This window comes from Zea mays, chromosome 1, assembly GCF_902167145.1.
Source record: "Zea mays cultivar B73 chromosome 1, Zm-B73-REFERENCE-NAM-5.0, whole genome shotgun sequence".
NCBI lineage: Eukaryota > Viridiplantae > Streptophyta > Magnoliopsida > Poales > Poaceae > Zea > Zea mays.
Window position 1 is genome coordinate 251,357,330 of NC_050096.1, and position 18,412 is coordinate 251,375,741.

At 49.3% G+C, this 18,412-nt stretch overlaps 2 protein-coding genes and 1 pseudogene across 3 annotated transcripts; 1 reads left to right on the top strand and 2 right to left on the bottom strand.

The window, feature by feature from the left end:
* Nucleotides 1–6,006: 6,006 nt before the first annotated feature.
* Nucleotides 6,007–6,100, bottom strand: LOC111590727 (uncharacterized; annotated as a pseudogene).
* A 1,605-nt stretch (nucleotides 6,101–7,705) lies between these two features.
* Nucleotides 7,706–12,229, bottom strand: LOC103643615 (uncharacterized). 2 transcript variants are annotated; one of them, NM_001301607.1, is made up of 10 exons: nucleotides 11,756–11,935; nucleotides 11,387–11,609; nucleotides 10,949–11,200; nucleotides 10,792–10,842; nucleotides 9,897–10,157; nucleotides 9,740–9,792; nucleotides 9,487–9,601; nucleotides 9,114–9,368; nucleotides 8,209–9,014; nucleotides 7,827–8,081 (listed from the first exon to the last, which is right to left on the bottom strand). In NM_001301607.1, exons 1-10 carry the CDS (start codon nucleotides 11,933–11,935, stop codon nucleotides 7,827–7,829), a joined length of 2,451 nt encoding a protein of 816 aa, NP_001288536.1. The 2 variants fall into 2 exon arrangements, with proteins under 2 accessions (XP_008665000.1, NP_001288536.1); XM_008666778.3 differs by lacking the exon at nucleotides 10,792–10,842 and having other exon boundaries at nucleotides 7,706–8,081; nucleotides 11,756–12,229.
* Nucleotides 12,230–16,575: 4,346 nt separating this feature from the next.
* On the top strand, nucleotides 16,576–17,007 carry LOC103645427 (two-component response regulator ORR6-like). The gene has a single exon (XM_008668480.1). It carries the CDS (start codon nucleotides 16,576–16,578, stop codon nucleotides 17,005–17,007), a length of 432 nt encoding a protein of 143 aa, XP_008666702.1.
* Nucleotides 17,008–18,412: the final 1,405 nt, after the last annotated feature.

The following is an 18,412-nucleotide window of genomic DNA, read 5'->3' on the forward strand; positions in this document are numbered from 1 at the left end:
GTTGACATGGTAGTAATTGGAAGATTATGTGCTTCTACCCATGATGCAGTAATGAAAGAATGCGTTGCTCCAGTATCAAATAACACTTCTGCAATATGGGAGTCGACTGGGAACATACCTACTATCATGCCGGGGGTCTCCTGAACTGCTTCAGCTTCCAAGTGGTTCAGTCTTCCATGATTATAACGCGACTGAGGGCGATTGCCTGATCCAGGCTGAGGCACATTCTGCTTCGCTGGGGCATTGGGGCCTGACTGCTGCTGGGCTGCCTTCTTCGGACATTGCATCACCCAGTGGCCTTGCTCTCCACAGTGGAAACATGCCCTGTTTCCAACCTGAGCTGGTGCTGCCTGACTGTTCTGCTGATTTGCTGGGGCAGGAAGACGGGGTGCTTGCTGATTCTGCCTTTGAAACTGACCTCCTGACTGATTGCTCTGACGGTTCTGGTACTGATGCTGAGGATACTGCCTTTGAAACTGCTGATGCTGCTGAGGTGGACGCTGGTTCTGCCTGAACTGCTGGGGTTGATTGCCTGAGAAACGAGGGCGGCTGCTGCTTCCAGGCTGGGGTCCACTGATCTTGCGCTTACGATCTTCCATCTCCTTACGCTTCCTTTCTGTCATGATCGCTCTATCAATCAGGTGCTGGAATGTCGGGAAGGTGTGATTCATCAGCTGATACTGCAGAGGGTCAACCAAGCCTCTCAGAAAACGGTACTGCCGCTTGGCATCGGTGTTGACATCTTCAGGAGCATAGCGAGACAATTGCAGAAACTTGTCCCGGTACTCACTGACAGACAATGGCCCTTGCTTGAGAGCCAGGAACTCCTCCTTCTTCACTGTCATCAGACCTGCAGGAACATGGTACTGGCGAAAGCTACTTCTGAACTCTTCCCAGGTGATGGTGTCGGGGTTGGCATGGGTGGCGAGGTAAGACTCCCACCATGATTGGGCTGCTCCTCTCAACAGACGGGGACCATACAAGACTTTCTCCCTGTCATCGCACTGAGCGGTATGCAACTCCCGCTCCACAGTGCGCAGCCAATCTTCAGCATCCATAGGGTCAGAAGAATGAGCGAACGTTGGTGGATGACCTCTCATGAATTCAGCACGCTTGTCTCTGGGCATCTGAGGCATCTGAGGCTGGGGTGGTGCTTGCTGCTGCTGCTGCTGCTGCTGAATGGCGGCCAAAGTCTGACCGATGGCCTGAACTGCCTGAGTCTGCATCATAAACATCTGCTCAATCGACATCGGGGGCGGGGGTGGCAGCTGCTGCTGCTGGGGCGCCTCATCTTGCTGACCGGCTCGCTCCTGCTGAGCACGCCTTCCTCCTCTGCGTCTGTTCTCTGACATCTACAGAATGCAACCACACATCAGAACTGATCTGGCAAATCTTGCAGCATAAGAAAAGAGAATAGAATTCTTCAACAGCACTGAACAGATGAGCATCTTCACTGATCTCCAACACAGACCACACAGCTTCTCAGATAGAGAGGAAAGGAGAATAATGGGTTTCCCAACTATATAACTAACTTTATTAACATAATAGGTAAACCAAAATGCAGGGGATACCCACACTCTGGTGACAATCATTACAAAGATCCAAACCAATCATAGTTCATCATGACAAACATAAATGCACAGGATATAGCAAACTACCCTGTCTAACTAAGACTAACTAAGACTGAGACTAACGCTAAGACTGAAGCTTCTATGTATATATATTTCGTATTAGTTACAAGATCCAACTCTAACGATCTATGGCTCTAGAGTTATCTTGGTCTTGCAGGCGGGATTGCCATAAGACTGGTGTCCACGCTGAGGTGAGCGGTACGGGTGCTGAGTCCCGACGGGAGCGGGGGAACCACCATCCAAATAACGACGTTCCGCGCGCTCAGCCCGCAGCAGGGCAATCTCAGCACGAGCCCTACTCAGCTCGTCTAATGCATGGTCCAGCTCCGTGTTTAGCACGACGGCTAGGTTGACTGTGCTGCTCAACCTAGGATTGCCCTCACCGACAGGTGAGACAATCACGCCTCCTGTGCTGCCAGATGAACGGCGGGGGTAATACTTCAGGTCAAGACCATCAGCTGCCCCACCGAAAACCGAGCAGTAGTGCGAAAGCGCACGCCGTGCAGCATCTTGCATGGCTGCCTCAGCTGAGTCCCGTTCAGAGATAGAATAATGCTCTGAGCAGGCCTCTGCACCCTGGAGACTGTCCTCCGGGCAGCGCACCAAGCAAGTCGCCTCCCAGCGGTCCGGGTAGACCCCGCGACTATGCTGGTAGACCACACAGCGATACTCGACGGACCAAGTATGCCGGTCAAATGCCCGACGTAGCAGGGTGTCGAGCGCATCGTGGAAGTGACACCCGCGAGCAGCGTCGCGAGTGATGGGTCGAGCAACCCATCCTTCCGGCTCAGGGTTAGCAGAGAAGTCGGTGTCGTGGCTCGAGCTGTCGTCGCCTCCTCCGTCGTCTGGGTCTCCTCCAGCAGCTACTCCAGAAGCTGGGGCGCCCAGTGGTGATGCAGGGGGCGGCTCCAGAGGAAGCACAGGGGAGCAGCTCCTCACAGACTCTATCTCCTGGTGGAGCGAGAAGGAAGAGCTCTGCTGCTCCTGTCGTCGACGCTCCTGCTCCTCACGCAGGCGGTGGTGTAGTCTCTCCAAGTGGCTGGACTGTCCGGCCACGGGACGGCGAAGCGGACGCTCAGCAAGGCGGGAGGGTAAGAAGGGGATGACTGACTTTCGTGCAGTGTGTCTAAGTCGAGCCATCTACAAAAGACATCGCAAGCAAAAGGGTGAGAACAGAATTAATATGACCAGCAAGTAATGAATCATAAGTAAATGAAGGATTGGAATAAAACATGATTTTCAGCAAGGTATAGTATATAGTAGAACATAGGTTTGGTCGGTAGGACCAACTTTTGAAGAGATATCAAAGTCAAGGTAGGGACAGAGGTCTATAGTCCTTAGAACGACCATTCTACTCTAGGTTAGCGGTCCTACAGTCAGCACGGCTTTGATACCACTTATGTCACACCCGGTTTTAGAAGGCAAACCGAATGCGAACCATGTACGTGCCAGGATCAGTTATTCACGTACACAGCAGTTACATAATATGGACATCATCACACAGTGCTCAAAATAGTATTAATAAGGGAAATAGTCGATTACATCATACGTCTGAGACGTCCATATAGTTCTTACAATAAATCAAAGTGCGGAAAAGAAACGTAGATAACGCGGCCTTCACAGGCAGCCGACTGGGGGTTGCCGCTAACCCACACCTAGAACTCGTCGTAATCTTGGAACTCCTGGAAGTCTCCTTCCACAGCTTCATCTTCGCCCGAGCAGTGGTTGCAATGCTGACAACCTGGGGGGGGGGTTTGGTGTGTAGAGCAAGGGTGAGTACACATCAACATACTCAGCAAGCATCCTGTTTGGCTGGAGTGGACTAGCTTTATGTGGGGATAAGTCAAGCAGTTGCTTTTAGTTGGTCAGATTATTATTTACTAGTAGAAAGCCAAGTTTTAGCATTAACCCAAGTTATTAGCCCGATGTACTCTTTCCAAACGGAAAGAATACCACTTACCAGCACCATAGTCGTAACCAAAACCATCAATCTCATAACCACCTGTACCACAATGTCTCTGATCAAGTACCACTAATCACTGGAGCTCCCTTGGCCGCTCATAACCGCGAGCACGGCTGATATATCAGTTTTCAAACACTCTGCAGAGGTTGTGCACTTTACCCACAAGCCGTGATTCCCTCTTGCCTCGGGCCGATCAAACCCTTAAACACTACCAAGGTGAATAGGCAGGGTCTCACTACGTAGCCTTTACAAAGATTCCCCGGGGCTGTAGCCACCCGTTAGGTTTCCTAAATGCACCGCACTCCTCCCCAAGGGGCGAACCCAAACTTGGCAGAGCGAGCCGCATACACCGAGCCCCATTGACGGCACGACGGCTAAGTGAACTACATCCCGGATCCTCTAATTATTCAGCTAAGGGCACCCCATTCCACCCTCATGGTTGCACTGTTTTCCCGGGCGGTCATCCATAGAACAGGTCCTTACGGAGAGGCACTCGAGAAACCGCTCGAGCCCCCTTGAAGGTCACAAGTACAACATCATAATAAGAGAAGGGAAAACAGCGTATCATAGATAACCACATCATGTTCATTGATTAGAGTTTGAGCAATAGCATAAAGCTAAACAGTAATAATCCAACCCAAATAGGTAAACAAGGACATGGATAACAAAAGCTAGTCAATCCTTAGGTATAAAGGTGTAATGCGGGGGGTGAATTAAATAGTGAATAGGACAGAGATAGGTCAAAGGACACTTGCCTCCACCAAACGACTGCTGCTCAGGGGCTTCTCCTGCGGGTTCCTCGGGCTCTTCGACCGAATCGTTCTCTATGCGATTGCAAACATACATACATCCACATATTTAATACAAAAGAACAGTACACCATACAAGGAAACAAATAAAGCGAATATGCATCAAGTATGACATTCGATATCGCATTTGTTATGGTTAGAAAGAAACGGGAAAGGGTCTCGCAGGGGGTTAAATCTTATGCACTAACGATCAATTACAATTGGTTCTTAACAAAAGAATTCTGTTATATGCACTAGTGGGAACCTAATCGTTTTAAGTTGATCAACATCGCACGAGATAAACAATTAACTACATGAATCAATTAGCATAACGGAATTTTAAATTAAACTTCCTATTTCAATGGCATATGAACAACGATTAGCCTACTTAAAATAAAATAGCTATGATCACAGAAAGTAAATAAAATAAAATAAAACGAAATAAAAAAAAGGGGGGGGGGCGGTTGAACCGGCCCTAGGGGCGGTTGAACCGGCCGGCTGGGCGGCGAGCTGGGCGGCGGGGCGGCTGAGCCGGCCCGGTTGAACCGGCGGCCAGGCGAGCGCGCGGGGGGGGGGGGGGGGGGTCGGGCTGGCCAGGCGGCCGAGCCGGCCAAACGGCCAGGCGAGCGCGCAGCCAAGGCGGCCAGGGGGCGCGCCGGCCAGGGCGGCCAGGCGGCCAAGGGGCCGGGCGGGCGGACGGCTGGGCGGCCAGGGGGCGCGCCGGCGGGGGGCACGGCCGGGGGCTGGCCGAGCCGGCCAGGGCGCGGCCGGGCGGGGCGGGCCGAGCCGGCCATGGCGGCGGCCAAGGCGCCGAGCGGCAAGGGGAAAGGGGAGGGGGGGATGGGGAAGGGAGGAGAGGGGGAGGGGGCTCACCGGCGACGGGGACGGGGCGGGGCGGGGCGGCCGAGCGGGGCGGCCGATCGGCGACGGGGAGGGGCGGCGCTAGGGCAGGGGGTAGGGGCGGCGGCGGCTTAGGGTGAGGGAGAGAAAATGAGAGAAAATGAGAGGGAGGGAGAAAGAATTTGGGGAAAAAGGGGAGGTGGGGGGGGGCGGTTGGGCCTTTTGGGCCCAAGGGGGGGGGGGCGCCAGGGGCGGCTGGGCCGGCCGGGGTCGGCCCACGGCGCGGGAGAGAGAGAAAAAGAGGAGAGAGAAAGAGAGAGAGAAAAAAAAGAAAGAAAAGATCTTCTCCTCAATTTCGAAATCCGATCTTTCTACATGAATGCATTTGCACTTTCAAAGCAATCAAAAGAAATGCAAGGTTCGGCATGGTGCATCAAACAACATAAAGTATTTAGGGTTTTTCTTACACGGGAAATCCAAACCGAATCCCGCTAGAACTTTGGAAAAGGTCAAGGTGTAGCGAGGGCAAAAAGAAAAAGAAAAGGTAACGCCCGAATTTTGGCGAGTAAAGAAAAGAAAAAAAATTCAACTGCAAAATTCGGGGCGTTACAGCCGCGACCGCGCCCACGGCCACGGCCAGTGCCACGACCCCGGCGACCAAAAGGGCCACCACGGCCGGCGACATGAGCAGATGCGCCGACTTGAAGACGAGCCGCTGTGTGGTGCCTGATCTGGCGAGCTTCATAGGCGAGGAGATGAGCTTGAACATCATCCAGTGTCAGAGCCTCCGACTTGGTGGTCATGGATGTGACAAAGGGGTCATAGTCAGCGCCAAGACCAGCCAAGAGATATGCAATAACTTCATCATCACGAAGAGGCGCATCAGCAGCAGCTAGTTCAGCTGCAATAGTCTTGATCCGGCTGAAATATTCGGCAGCGGATTGATCATTCTTGGTGGCGGTGGCGAGATCCACGCGAAGCTGAATAACGTGTGCCCTCGTGGAGGATGCAAACTGGCGCTGCAGGGCGTCCCAAACCTCCTTTACCGATGTGGCCGCCACAACATCGCCAAGAACGGCCTCGGTCATGGAGGACAGCAGTCCGCTAAGGACTTGCTGATCTTGATCATACCAGCGATCATATTCTGGATTGGCAAGGAGGACAGCATTGGTAGAGGTAGAGGCAGGGATGAGTTGTGGTGGTGTCGGCGTGGAGCCATTGACAAAACCGATGAGCTTCATGCTACGGAGAAAAGGGAGTAATTGAGCTCGCCATAGGAGATAGTTCTTTTTGGTGAGACGAATGGTCACCGCATGATGAATGTGGATGGCTGGAATGATGGGGGCAGCAGGGGTGGAGGAGGGAATGGCCGCCATGGATCGCCGGAAAAAAGTGCTGGCTCTATACCATGTGAGAATGGTGGAAGGCGATACCCAAGGAGGGCCACCGCATATCATTATATAGCAATTAGAGGATTACAATGGATGGCAATAATCATGCCGAGTATCATGGGACGCAGCCCAAGGATGGAAACAATAATAACTACTATAGCGAGATTTCCTCTCTATCCTAACACTGTGTTCGTTCTTTTAATAAATCTCAGTAGGCTGAGAGAAGCGGCCATCCTTCTGGAGATTCTCGATGCTTGGCCTCCTGTACCCTTTCGTTTTTATCATTATTACATTTGTCCACTGTATCATCGTCAATAATTATGATGTTGTTTTTTTAAACCACATGTAGCACGTAGTGTAATCACATTAGCGTGATAATTGACACATATGAGTATTTTGGACATGCATTTTGTAATCGGAGCTTAGAATCATCACACATAGAATCAGCATTCCCAAACGCCGAGCTTATCTACATAGCGATTCTCCCCGCAACCACCAGATTCTTCTCACAGCTAGATTCTCAGAAAAGATCGTCAGAAAAAAGTCAAAAACAAATAGGCTCATAGTCTATTTGTGATATATTAGGTTGAGACACTAGGAGGTTCTTATACACCACACCACATCTTGGATGTGAGTGATTTTTTTCTCGAAGGATTTAGTCAAAAGAGGTCTTTATGCTTGAGCTACAAATAGGACCAGCTTGTTCGCTTGGCTTTACTACGTACCGTCTTCTACTGTTTTTACAGTGTTATGTCTCTATGGATTGCAGCTGCAGCAGTTCGAACAACTGGATTTAATCTTTTGAGAGTTTCTTCTTGGCTGCAAGAACATTTTCGCCTTCCCAGATTTGTTTTGTGGTTTTTGGTTGGGATCAGAGTTATGGGTTAGAGACAGATTGCTGTGTTCCGACTAAGTAGTGGCGCTCACTAGTGTTCTTAGGATGGTCCTCACCTTGTAAGTTATGTTGTCTTTTGAGTCCTCTGATGACATAATAGGTTTGCATCTCCAATCCCCTTATTTTTTGGTTAGTATCCATGATTCTAAACTATCAATGAAGCACTTATGCATAAAACTAAGGTTCTGTATCCATCATTGCTGTAGTAAGTAAATCAAGCACATTGATTTTCCATGAAACAAATGAATACAGAGTCCTTCTTTGGCATCAAATTAAGTTGTGTGTGCAATCAGATATCCTGTTCTTCATCCACACTTTTTAGATTTCATATGAGACTCCGACCTTTAGGATCTGTCGACGGGGGATCGACAGCATCTTCTCACCATTCCTGGAGTTCTTTCTAAGAAAAGAGTATATGTAGTTGATAGCTATCTTCTTAATGAGTGAGGAGTGGGGTCTTGCCACCACCTCGCTCTCTCCAAATATGTACACCACACCTTTACTCATCTCTTCAAGGACAGCCTGTTGCTCCTGCTGAATCTTCATCATCTCTACTATATTCATCTTGTCTCCCTGACACAAAAAGTCGAACAAGCATCAGTACCGCCATTCAAACAGAAAAATTAACGGATACTGAAAAAACCAAGTCATTACAGTGTCTTTATGTTTGTATGAGGAGACAATGCAGTAGACTAGTCACCTGAAATTGTGTAAAAAGCTTGTTCTTTCCACTAGCTTGCCTCGCGTGCTCCGAGAATGACTCTGCTGGTGTGAGCATCTCCTCAGCGTAGACTGCCTTTACTTTGGTTTTTTCATGGCTGCCAAAGCTCTCAGCGCGAGAACTGCAGTAGCTGAAGGACTGCTTCATCATCGGCTCGCAGCCCAGGCCATAGAGGTTGACATCCCGGATGTAGTACTGGAGATGCTCTACAAGTTTGTCAACGAAGTCCTTGGCCTCCTCGAAGGGGTCCCTGTACCCATACCGTGCCACGCACTGGAACACCTTGTAATCTTCTCTGTCTACCTGTCTAAAGAGAAAGCGCTCCGACATGTCGACAGATGGGATGGGCAGGTGCTTCATGGAGACGAAAATGAGCACCGAGTGGATGGAAGGGATCTTCTCGATGAGATGACGGAACACCGGGGGTATGCCCTGAACCAGCTCGGTGTAGAAGAGGCCGATCCCTGGCACCCTCTGTATGTCGCTGCGCTCAAGGAGCTCTTTCACTTTGTCGCGGGGGATAGAGTGCTCGAGCTCAAACCTGTACTTGTTCACGTGCACGTAGTGCCACACGACCATCACCACCATCAGGACCGCCGACATTGCCACGGGCACGTACGCGCCGTGCGCGAATCGGGACAGGATGGCAGATAGATAGATCGACTCGGACGACATGAAAACAAGGAAGAACGCGACGATCCACCAGACGCTGATCTTCCATACTAGGAGCATCACGATCGTCAGCAACAGGGTTGTGACGATCATCACAAGAACAACGCATATACCTATGTGTGGGAAGGAAGCAAATTCTTTTAGATTTCCAGATAGGCACATTTGAGCAGAGTTGTTGAAATGCAAATGTGACTGGAAATATAAATTCTTACCATGAGCTTCCCCAATGATGACAGTTGTCCTGAAGCCAACTGTGACGAGGCAAGCACCCAAGCACAGCAGGTAGTTTACTTCAGGGATGTATAGTTGGCCCGAGTATTGCCTCGAGGTGTGCAGTATCTTTACCCTCGGAAAGCAACCGAGTGTCTGGGAATGCGAGATTGTCGCGAAGGCGCAGGAGATCATGGCTTGGCTCCCAATGATCGATGCTGCTAGCGCGAGAATGAACGTTGGCCAGAACAAGGAGACTGCGTACGTACGTGCGTCCAAGTGGATACACATATAAACATCTCGTCAAGAATAATTCAGAGAATCTATACTTACGGTGAGATTCCAAGTGGTGGTGGGGTGGGGTTCTGTACTTACTTGGAGTGGATCTGTAGAAAGTGTTGGCCACATCCTCCGGGTGCACTCTCAAGTACGCTGCTTGCCCGATGTAAGCGAGCAGCACTGAGGGGACTAAACCGAAGCCAAAGCTCAGCTGAAGCAGATGAAAAATTAAGAGAATGTTTGTTGTCTTATATATGGATGGTTCAGTCAGTGGTATGCATGGTAAAATCAATGAATGGTCTTTATTTGGTTCTTTCTTGAACAAACGTTCAACGACATGCATATATACCTGGATCGACCTGATGCTGAAGTAGCCTAGATCAGCAAAAAGGGCTTCTGTGCCTGCGACATATATATATTTGTTGTAGAGATGTTTCCTGATGAGATTCTATAGCACAGTACGTAGTAAATTAAATGGCGGTCGTACCGGCCTAATATTATATTACCTGTGAAGCAAAGGAGTATGCCTCCAAGGGAGGCCCACCCTTTCTTCTTGTTCCGTCTGAAGTAGTCGATGATGTACTTCATGTTGAACGCCCTGAGAGCGCCGGTGTCGTACTTCACCAGGTTGTAGAAGCCGACGGCCGCGATCAGGAGCAGCCAGAGCAGGATGATCGGCGCGAACAGGTAGCCGACCTTGTCCGTCCCGAACCTCTGGATCGCGAACAGCGCCACCAGAATCCCCACGGTGATCCAGACTATCTCGTCTGTGTCAAAAATACCACGTGTCACTGCCTCATTTTCCTTCAAAGTCATCAGCTTAATTTCAGTGCCGCCGGGATTTGTGGTACATGACAGACCACGGCATGCATGCAGTCGGCTGTGATGTGCGGTTCAACCGACAATGAATCCTGTCTGTGCATCTCGTTGAGTTAGATGTCGCTAACGGAGGCTAGCTACTGGCGTCCTCACAGCCACAAACACACACACACACTTGTTTGGCTGGACTGACTGGACCGCATAGTACTAATTAATTGCTAACGGCGACGGTTCACTCCCATGTCTTGGGCTCCAAAGATGCATGGCCGGCAGCGGCAGGTTTCAAAGTCAATAGCAGAGGCGCGGAGAGTCATTTTAGGCGGTGTGTATAATACTAGCTTGTGCTGCAGAGCCATTCGCAGCTTACAGATTTTTGTCTGGAGTCTGGGCTACTATAATAATCGCTAACAGCGACGGTCTTACACTGCAGATCTCCAGTTTATTCGCTGATAGAGGTGTCACGATCATACACAGTACGTACGAACAAAACTGGGACCTCAGGTTTTCCTGCATGAAAGTGAATCTAGAATAGCTAGCTAGCTAGCTAGCTTTTGGGGGTTGTTGTTGTGTTTTTTCCCGTACCTGTGGTGAGAAAAGTCGCCTTCTCTTTGAGACCGCCAACGGCGGAGAGGACTGCACGTTTCCACGCGAGAGGAGGAGGAGGACCGAGCCGTGTTAGATTCTGCGTACTGTACTGTCGATATTTGCTTGGAAATTAAATAATCCAGATGCTTTATACCTGAGATTGCAGGGGTGAGGATAGCGTCGCTGATGACCATGGCGGTGGCGAGCATGGTGATGAGGAAGAGCGAGACCTTGACGGCCTTGTTCGTCTCGAGCAGCTCCTTCATCCATTCCGCTCGCCGGAGCGTCGCCGGCGGCTTGTCGCGGTTGTACTTGGCGACGAGGTCGTCCTCCTCCACCTGCTGGTTCGGGATCAGGCTCACCTTGGCGTGGCGCGAGATGAGAGTGTAGAGGGCGAAAGTGCCACCTGGTGGATCGGCCGGAGAATGGATGGATGGATCATCATATCGATCGATCAGTTAATTTGCTAGCTTAGCTTGGAGTTTGTTATTTTTTTTTCTTTTGTACGTACGTACGACTAGTATGTACGAGTACGACTGCATGCGACATCAGCCAGTGTATACTAACTATATAGTATATTTTGTTTGCTCACCGTCACCGTCGTCGTTGGCTCGCAGGGCGATGTAGACGTACTTGATGACGGTGAAGAGCAGGAAGCTGTAGATGATGAGGGAGAGCGCGCCGAGCAGGTCGTCCGGGTGGCCGACGCCGTCCCGGAACGTGCTCGAGTACACGAACAGCGGCGACGTGCCAATGTCGCCGTACAGGATCCCCACGCACTGGAACGCCAGCCGCAGCGTCCTGGCCCAGCTGTCCTGCATACATATACATGTCACTCGATCGTCCTTCCTGGCATGATCTAGCAGTAGCTACGTCTACGTACGTATGCATATATACATGTCACTTACAGACAAAGCTAGCCAGGTATCTAGGAGGTAGTGCAGAATGAATGACATCGAACCTGTCCGTGGTGGTTGGCGCCGGCGGCTCTTGTTGCGGCCGCGTACAGCGAGTCCTGCCGCTGCATCGTCGCCGCCGCCGCCGCCGCGTCGTCGGCGCCGGCCTCGCTCTCGAGGTCCACGATGACGATCTCTTCCCTGCTGCCTCTGTCAGCTGCTGCTTGATGCTGGGCTGGCGCCATACCGTACGTACCCCACACTCACAGTATCAAGATATCTATCTACGACGTACTGCTCTGTGGAATTAATCACACACGAGGATCGGAGGAGTACTGTGCGCTGTCCTGCGGGCCTGAGACCGGCCGCGCGCCTGGTGTTTACGTACGTACGCAAACACAAGGGCATGAACTAGCAGTATGTATAGCCAGCACTGCAGCACTAGCTTGTACGCGCCAAGCAGCTACAAGTACGTCGTCCGAGCTCTCTAGATGAGCTCGAGAGCGTGCCCTGTCCTTTTATACTGAAGCTCTCTCCCCGGCCCCCTGGCGGCTAGCGCCCGATGAAGAGCAGCTGCCTGCGGTGTGGTACCCTAGTACGTCGGCCGTAGCTTCGTTGCTTGTCGTCCACGTGCTGTGCTGGGCGAATCGTTGGAATTGGTCGACAGCCTCAGACTTTTTTCCGATACCCGTCAATTTCGTCAGTGTAGTGTACCAATATATACAGTCAATGGATGCCGCAGTGCAATTCATACGCGCGTACTGTAGCAGCAGGTAGATCGAGAGCTGAATCTTTGACAAATCGTCGCTTAATCGGGACGCGGATAGACATATAGATGCACAACAATACTACATCACTACTTGGCATTAATTAATTGTCAGGGTATATGCATATGCATGTGTGGCAGCCAAAATATCAGCTGTCGCGGTAGTAGGCGCTTTTAATTGGTTTGGCATTAGCGTCGCTTTGTCCGCGGATAAGTCGTCAGCCGTGTCGCTTGAGCGCGTATAATAAATCTCAGTTGAGGCCTGCCCAGTTCGATCATCGCGCGCGCGCGTCCGCAGCTGCGTCACTTGCGACGAGCACTACCGGAATCCAACCATTTACCGAGGGTAAAACAATCAACATAGAAGGACACTCGTCAAAAGATTCTTTGTGGAGTGTTAAACTCTCGAAATAATGCGACGCTCGAGAAAGAGCCGTCACCACTCATCAGCCATCTATAGCTGACGGCTGTTAACTTTGACGGGCGTCAGACATTAACACTCGACAAAATAGCATTTTTGCCGATTGTCTCCCTGTTGGTATTCAGCATGATATATTTTGCCGAGTGTCTTTCTGTGACATTCAACAAAAAATAATTGTATTTTTTCTCTTTTTCTACCAAAATTTTTGTGGTGTTTTCGGCACAGTGAGCGTTCGTTGAACTACCAAAGCGTTTTGTCTCTTTGCTTCTCCGAGTCACCGGTTTCAAACGGGAGCACACAAGTCTTCGTTTGTTTTTGCGTAAATGCCCACACACACCCACATACATATATATATATATATATGGACGAGGTAATGGAAGCTCTGGGCTTCCATTAGTACCAGGAAGCCCCAGCCAGGTATAGCCACGTCCTGTACCAGCGTGCGTTCCATCGGGCACGAGTTCTTACTCGGACAGATTTTAGTGTAAAACATGAAGAAAAACAGCGTAAATGATTACGAATTTTAGCGTAAATCGTAGATCTGTTTCGAAACGGTGAATGCGGCCCAAAAATTACGGCGTAAAAATCTCGTGCGTCCCATCATGATCGGGTTCTGACTCGGACAGAATTTAGCGTAAAACATAGATCAAAACAGCGTAAATGATTACAAATTTTAGCATAAATCGTATATCTGTATCGAAACGACGAATGCGGCCCGAAAATTACGGCGTAAAAATCTCGCGCGTCCCATCGTGATCGGGTTCTGACTCGGACAGATTTTAGCATAAAACATGAACCAAAACAGCGTAAATGATTACGAAATTTTAGCGTAAATCGTATATCTATTTCGTAACGGCGAATGGGGCCCGGAAATTACGGCGTGAAAATCTCGCGCGTCGTACACGGGTTCTAACTCGGTAGATTTCAGCGTAAAACATGAACTAAAATAGCATAAATCATCGATCTGTTTCATAACGACGAATGGGGCCTAAATTACTTCGTGAAAATCGCACGTGTACGATCATGCGCAAGTTCTGGCTCGGGTGGATTTGAGCATAAAATGTGAACTGAAATAGCGTAAATGAATACGAAATTTATGTAAATTATCGATCTGCTTTGTAACGGCGAATGTGGCACTTGCTTTTTAGTGGAAGCGTAAAACACAACAAGAAGTATCGTAAAATTTTGTTTAAAATGTATAAATAACTATGGTCATAGAAGGCATTTGTTTTTTTGCATAGTATACCAAAAAATGAAGTACATCATACACAACCACATCAAATTCTGGATATTAATTAATCCTTCTAGTTGAGAAACGTTTAGGAGTTCCTGAAGAGCTAAGCTAAACAGATTGACTCCATTCGAGTTAAAACTTCAAGCTCCTCACCAACAACCTGTCACAAGGAAAACACATATACAAGAAAAACACATACTTGATTTTTTTATGAATTATTCCTTCCGAGAATGACATTTTAGCCTTTTTAAATACACAAACAAGAAATAAAAGCTCAATATTGGTGGCACTTACTGAATTAATCTCTGCAACCTAAAAAAATCGAGCAACCTTGAAGAATCCTTGAAGAACCTCTGTGAGAATTGATCTCACGGCGGGACATAATAGGCTACCTGAAAAAAATCGAGGACATAAGCAACTTGATCTACATATTTTAGAAACCTGAAAAAATCGAGGCCATGCTAACAATTTTTCGCAAAAATTAGGAAGGTGCCCTGCCACTCAATATAGACTTGAAATGATAATGCATATATCTATAAATGAATATGAATGCTATTACTCCTATCTCTAGGATATCACTTGGATGCGTAATCTTAGGTACTAGATGTTTTAAAATATATCTTTAACTTCTTAAAATTATCAACTCCCACCGCAATGTTCAGCAATGGTCGGAACACCTGCAACTCCGAAGCAAATCAACCATAACATACCTGAATAATCAACTCTCAAACATTATCTCAAACCTTATCTAATGGAGAGCAGAAGCAATTGAAGGCTAGTCTCAGCCAAGTTTCCATAGAAATTCAGAGAGGAGAGAGAACATTTTAGGATATGGTGCACTCCGTAACTGTAACAAGTCTACAATGAAACCACTGCAGGGCAACTGATAAGCTTATTAGAAGTTCTTTTATTCACAACTCATTGTTCTATCTTATTGTTCATTAAGTAAACCAAATGAAATATAAAGTAGACGGAAAATCATAAAAAGAAAACAATTATGTGACATGTCAAATGATAATCATCAAATATCGGTAGCAAAAATCATTTGGTCATCTTACATATATTGCACGAGGAAGTAGAATATGCAGCAGCAGAGGTGAATAACTAATTTTATGTATGAGGTACCAGGGATAAGTGAATAGCCTTAAAGAAACTTATTTGTTGTGGAATCCACAGATCCAACTGTTTGATCTATAGCCAGTGGAAGTAGCTTCCAATCCCCCGCCAAAGCAACAAAATCCTAGCAGCAAAACCACGGAAGCCTCCTCGGCTATAAATCCCCATCCTCGTGCGAGGAACTGAAGATATCGAGCTTACTCACTGGGGTCACAGAACTTGACCTGTGGGGCGTGGGCGATGGGGGATCCGGAACTAGGCTACCGGGGGCGCTGCCGCGCCAAGCCAGCGCCGGAGAGCCCCCGAGGTGGTGAGCAGCAGAGCAGGAGATCCGGACGCCGGTGGCCAGTGCCTAGGCAGCTGGCCGAGTCTGCGAATCACCGAGTCTGGAGAGCGCAAGGGGCGAACACTAGGCTACCGGGGGGCGCTGCCGCGTCGAGTCAACGCCAGAGAGCCCCCAAGGTGGCGAGCAGCAGAGCAGGAGATCCGGACGCCGGTGGCCGGTGCCTAGGCAGCTGGCCGAGTCTGCGAATCACCGAGTCTGGAGAGGGCGAGGGGCGAACAGATCTAGGTTAGGAGGCACCTCTGGAACGATGACAGGGAGGCGATCGCCATGGATCTCGTCTATGGGACGCTTGTCCACCGCGCTCGCTCGTGTCGCGCAACCGCCGCCACTGAAACCCTAGTCTCAGCCATCGCGTGGAAGGCCAGGTAGAGCGGTTGGTTTTATACAATGGTACATGAGCGTAAACTTGTGTATAACTAAGCGTAAACATTATAGTGGGTGGACCGGATGGTCGCCTGGTCAATCGAGCGGGTGGTCGGGGCTTCCTGTAGTTAAATAGAGCCCAGGGCTCTAAATACATAAATACTATATATATAGTATTTATGTATTTAGAGCCCTGGGCTCTATTTAACTACAGGAAGCCCCGACCAGGTGCGCAGACCGCACTGGACCCTTTTTGGCTTATTGTACCTAATTGTGCTTACGCTAAATTATAATACGAGTTATGCTGATGTGTGTATCAGTTTATGCAAATATAGTCTGTGCATATTACATGCATCGGGCCCACGATCCAGCCCACGCGTTCACAATTATTCAGTCCCACGCCGACAATATAAAAACACCCCCACGCCGCCAGGGATTAGGTTTTAGCGGCGGCGGTTCCCTCGGGCGTGCGAGCGGCGGTGATCCTGGGGGCCAGCAGCGGTGTCGCCTCGAGGTAGGCGACCGACGGTGGCGCTCCACCAGGAATGAGCGACAACGACGCTCCGAGGCAGGCGAGCAAGCGGTGACGGCGCTGTCGAAGTGGACGGACGACGGCAACGCACCCTAGGCCCGACAACAATGGCGGTTGTCCCGTCCGTCTCTGCGATGGCCACCGCCGCCGCTGCTCCATCATCTGTGGCGCCGTCCCTTGCACCCAAGGCCAACGATAGCAGGAAGGCGGTGGTGCCTGTGGACGCGTCGGAGCTGGAGAAGCACGTGCTGGCGGTGGACGACAAATCCGCTGACCGCGCCGCGATCGCCAGGATCCTGCACGGCTCCAGGTATAGGGTGACCGCCATGGAGTCGGCGAAGCGCGCGCTGGAGTTGCTCGCGATGGGCCTGCTCCCCGACGTCAGCATGATCATCACCGACTACTGGATGCCTGGGATGACCGGGTACGAGCTGCTCAAGCGCGTCAAGGAGTCGGCGGCGCTCAGGGGCACCTATGTCGTCATCATGTCGTCTATGACCATCGTGGTTTATACATTTTCAAACAAAATTTTACGATAGCTCTTATTGCATTTTACGCTTCCACTAAAAAGCAAGTGCCACATTCGTCGTTACAAAACAGATCATTGATTTACGCTAAAATTCGTATCCATTTACGCTGTTTCAGATCACGTTTTACGCTTAAATCCACCTGACCTAGAACCCGAGCACGATCGGAGCGCGATTTTCACGTCGTAATTTAGGCCACATTCGTCGTTACGAAATTGATTGATGATGTACGATAAAATTTGTACCCATTTACACTGTTTGGTTCACGTTTTACGCTGAAATTTGACCAAGCCAAAATCCGTGCACGATCAAACGTGATCAATTTTCACGCCGTAATTTTCGGACCCCATTCGCTGTTACAAAACATGTCTAAAATTTACGTAAATTTCGTATTCATTTACGCTGTTTTAGCTCACGTTTTACGCCGGAATCTGCCCTAGCTAGAACCCGCGCACGATTGGGTGCACGCGATTTTCACGCCGTAATTTTGGGCTTCGTTTGCTGTTACAAAACAGATATACGATTTACGCTAAATTTCGTACTCATTTACGCTGTTTTAGCTCACGTTTTACGCTGGAATCTGCCCGAGCAGAACCCGCGAACTGCGGCTGTAAATTAAAATTTATTTCCTTCTACTAATGCTCTCAAACCGTAACTGTCCCTTTATTTACGCGATTATGCAGCACGTCTTTCCTTATATTAAACCGGTCAAGATTTATATAATGCATGGTTTATGCTATCATGTTACACATCGTTATCCAGTCCTAAACGGTTTATTTACACATCGTTATGCAGTCGTTAACCGCCGCCAATATCACAAATACGAACGTTGACGAGCGGCTGTAAATGAGAATTTGTTTCCTCCCGTAACTGTGCCTTTATTTACGCGAACGTGGAGGACATCTTTCCTTATCTCAAACCGGTGGATATTTAAATGTTGCATGGTTTACGCTATCATGTTACACAGCGTTATGCAGTCGTAAACTGTGTACACATGGTAATATTCGTTCCCGTGATTCGTGGCCCAAAAGATTCCTTCTATGCTTGATTTATGCACATTTCTACATATATTTATGCGTGCGTATATCGCCTGTCACATCTCATCCAGGATTCGTGGCTATCGTATGCATGGCTGACGCATGCTCGCGTATAGTGGGCCGACCGCGACCTGGTTGGCGTCCTGGCTGGGGCTTCCCCCACTAACGGAAGCCCAGGGCTTCCCCCACTAACGGAAGCCCAGGGCTTCCATTACCTCTTCCCTATATATAACTGCAAGCGGTAATAGACCTGTTCAAAAGTTATTCAGAAATTAATAGCCTGATCACTTGCTCCGTTCCTTCTAAATTTGAGATAACAAGGCTGAGATGAGCCCTCTCGTCATTGTATGCGATGATCAATCTCCGTGGATGATATATAT

Bases quoted from the DNA above. Each gene is read 5' to 3' on its own strand.
- LOC103643615 (NM_001301607.1), bottom strand. From the start codon at position 11,935: ATGGCGCCAGCCCAGCATCAAGCAGCAGCTGACAGAGGCAGCAGGGAA. The intron at 10,843-10,948 runs GTATAAAGCATC...GGAAACGTGCAG, and splicing joins CCTCACCCCTGCAATCTCAG to TCCTCTCCGCCGTTGGCGGT. The intron at 9,793-9,896 runs GTAATATAATAT...TATATGTCGCAG, and splicing joins CATACTCCTTTGCTTCACAG to GCACAGAAGCCCTTTTTGCT.
- LOC103645427 (XM_008668480.1), top strand. From the start codon at position 16,576: ATGGCGGTTGTCCCGTCCGTCTCTGCGATGGCCACCGCCGCCGCTGCT.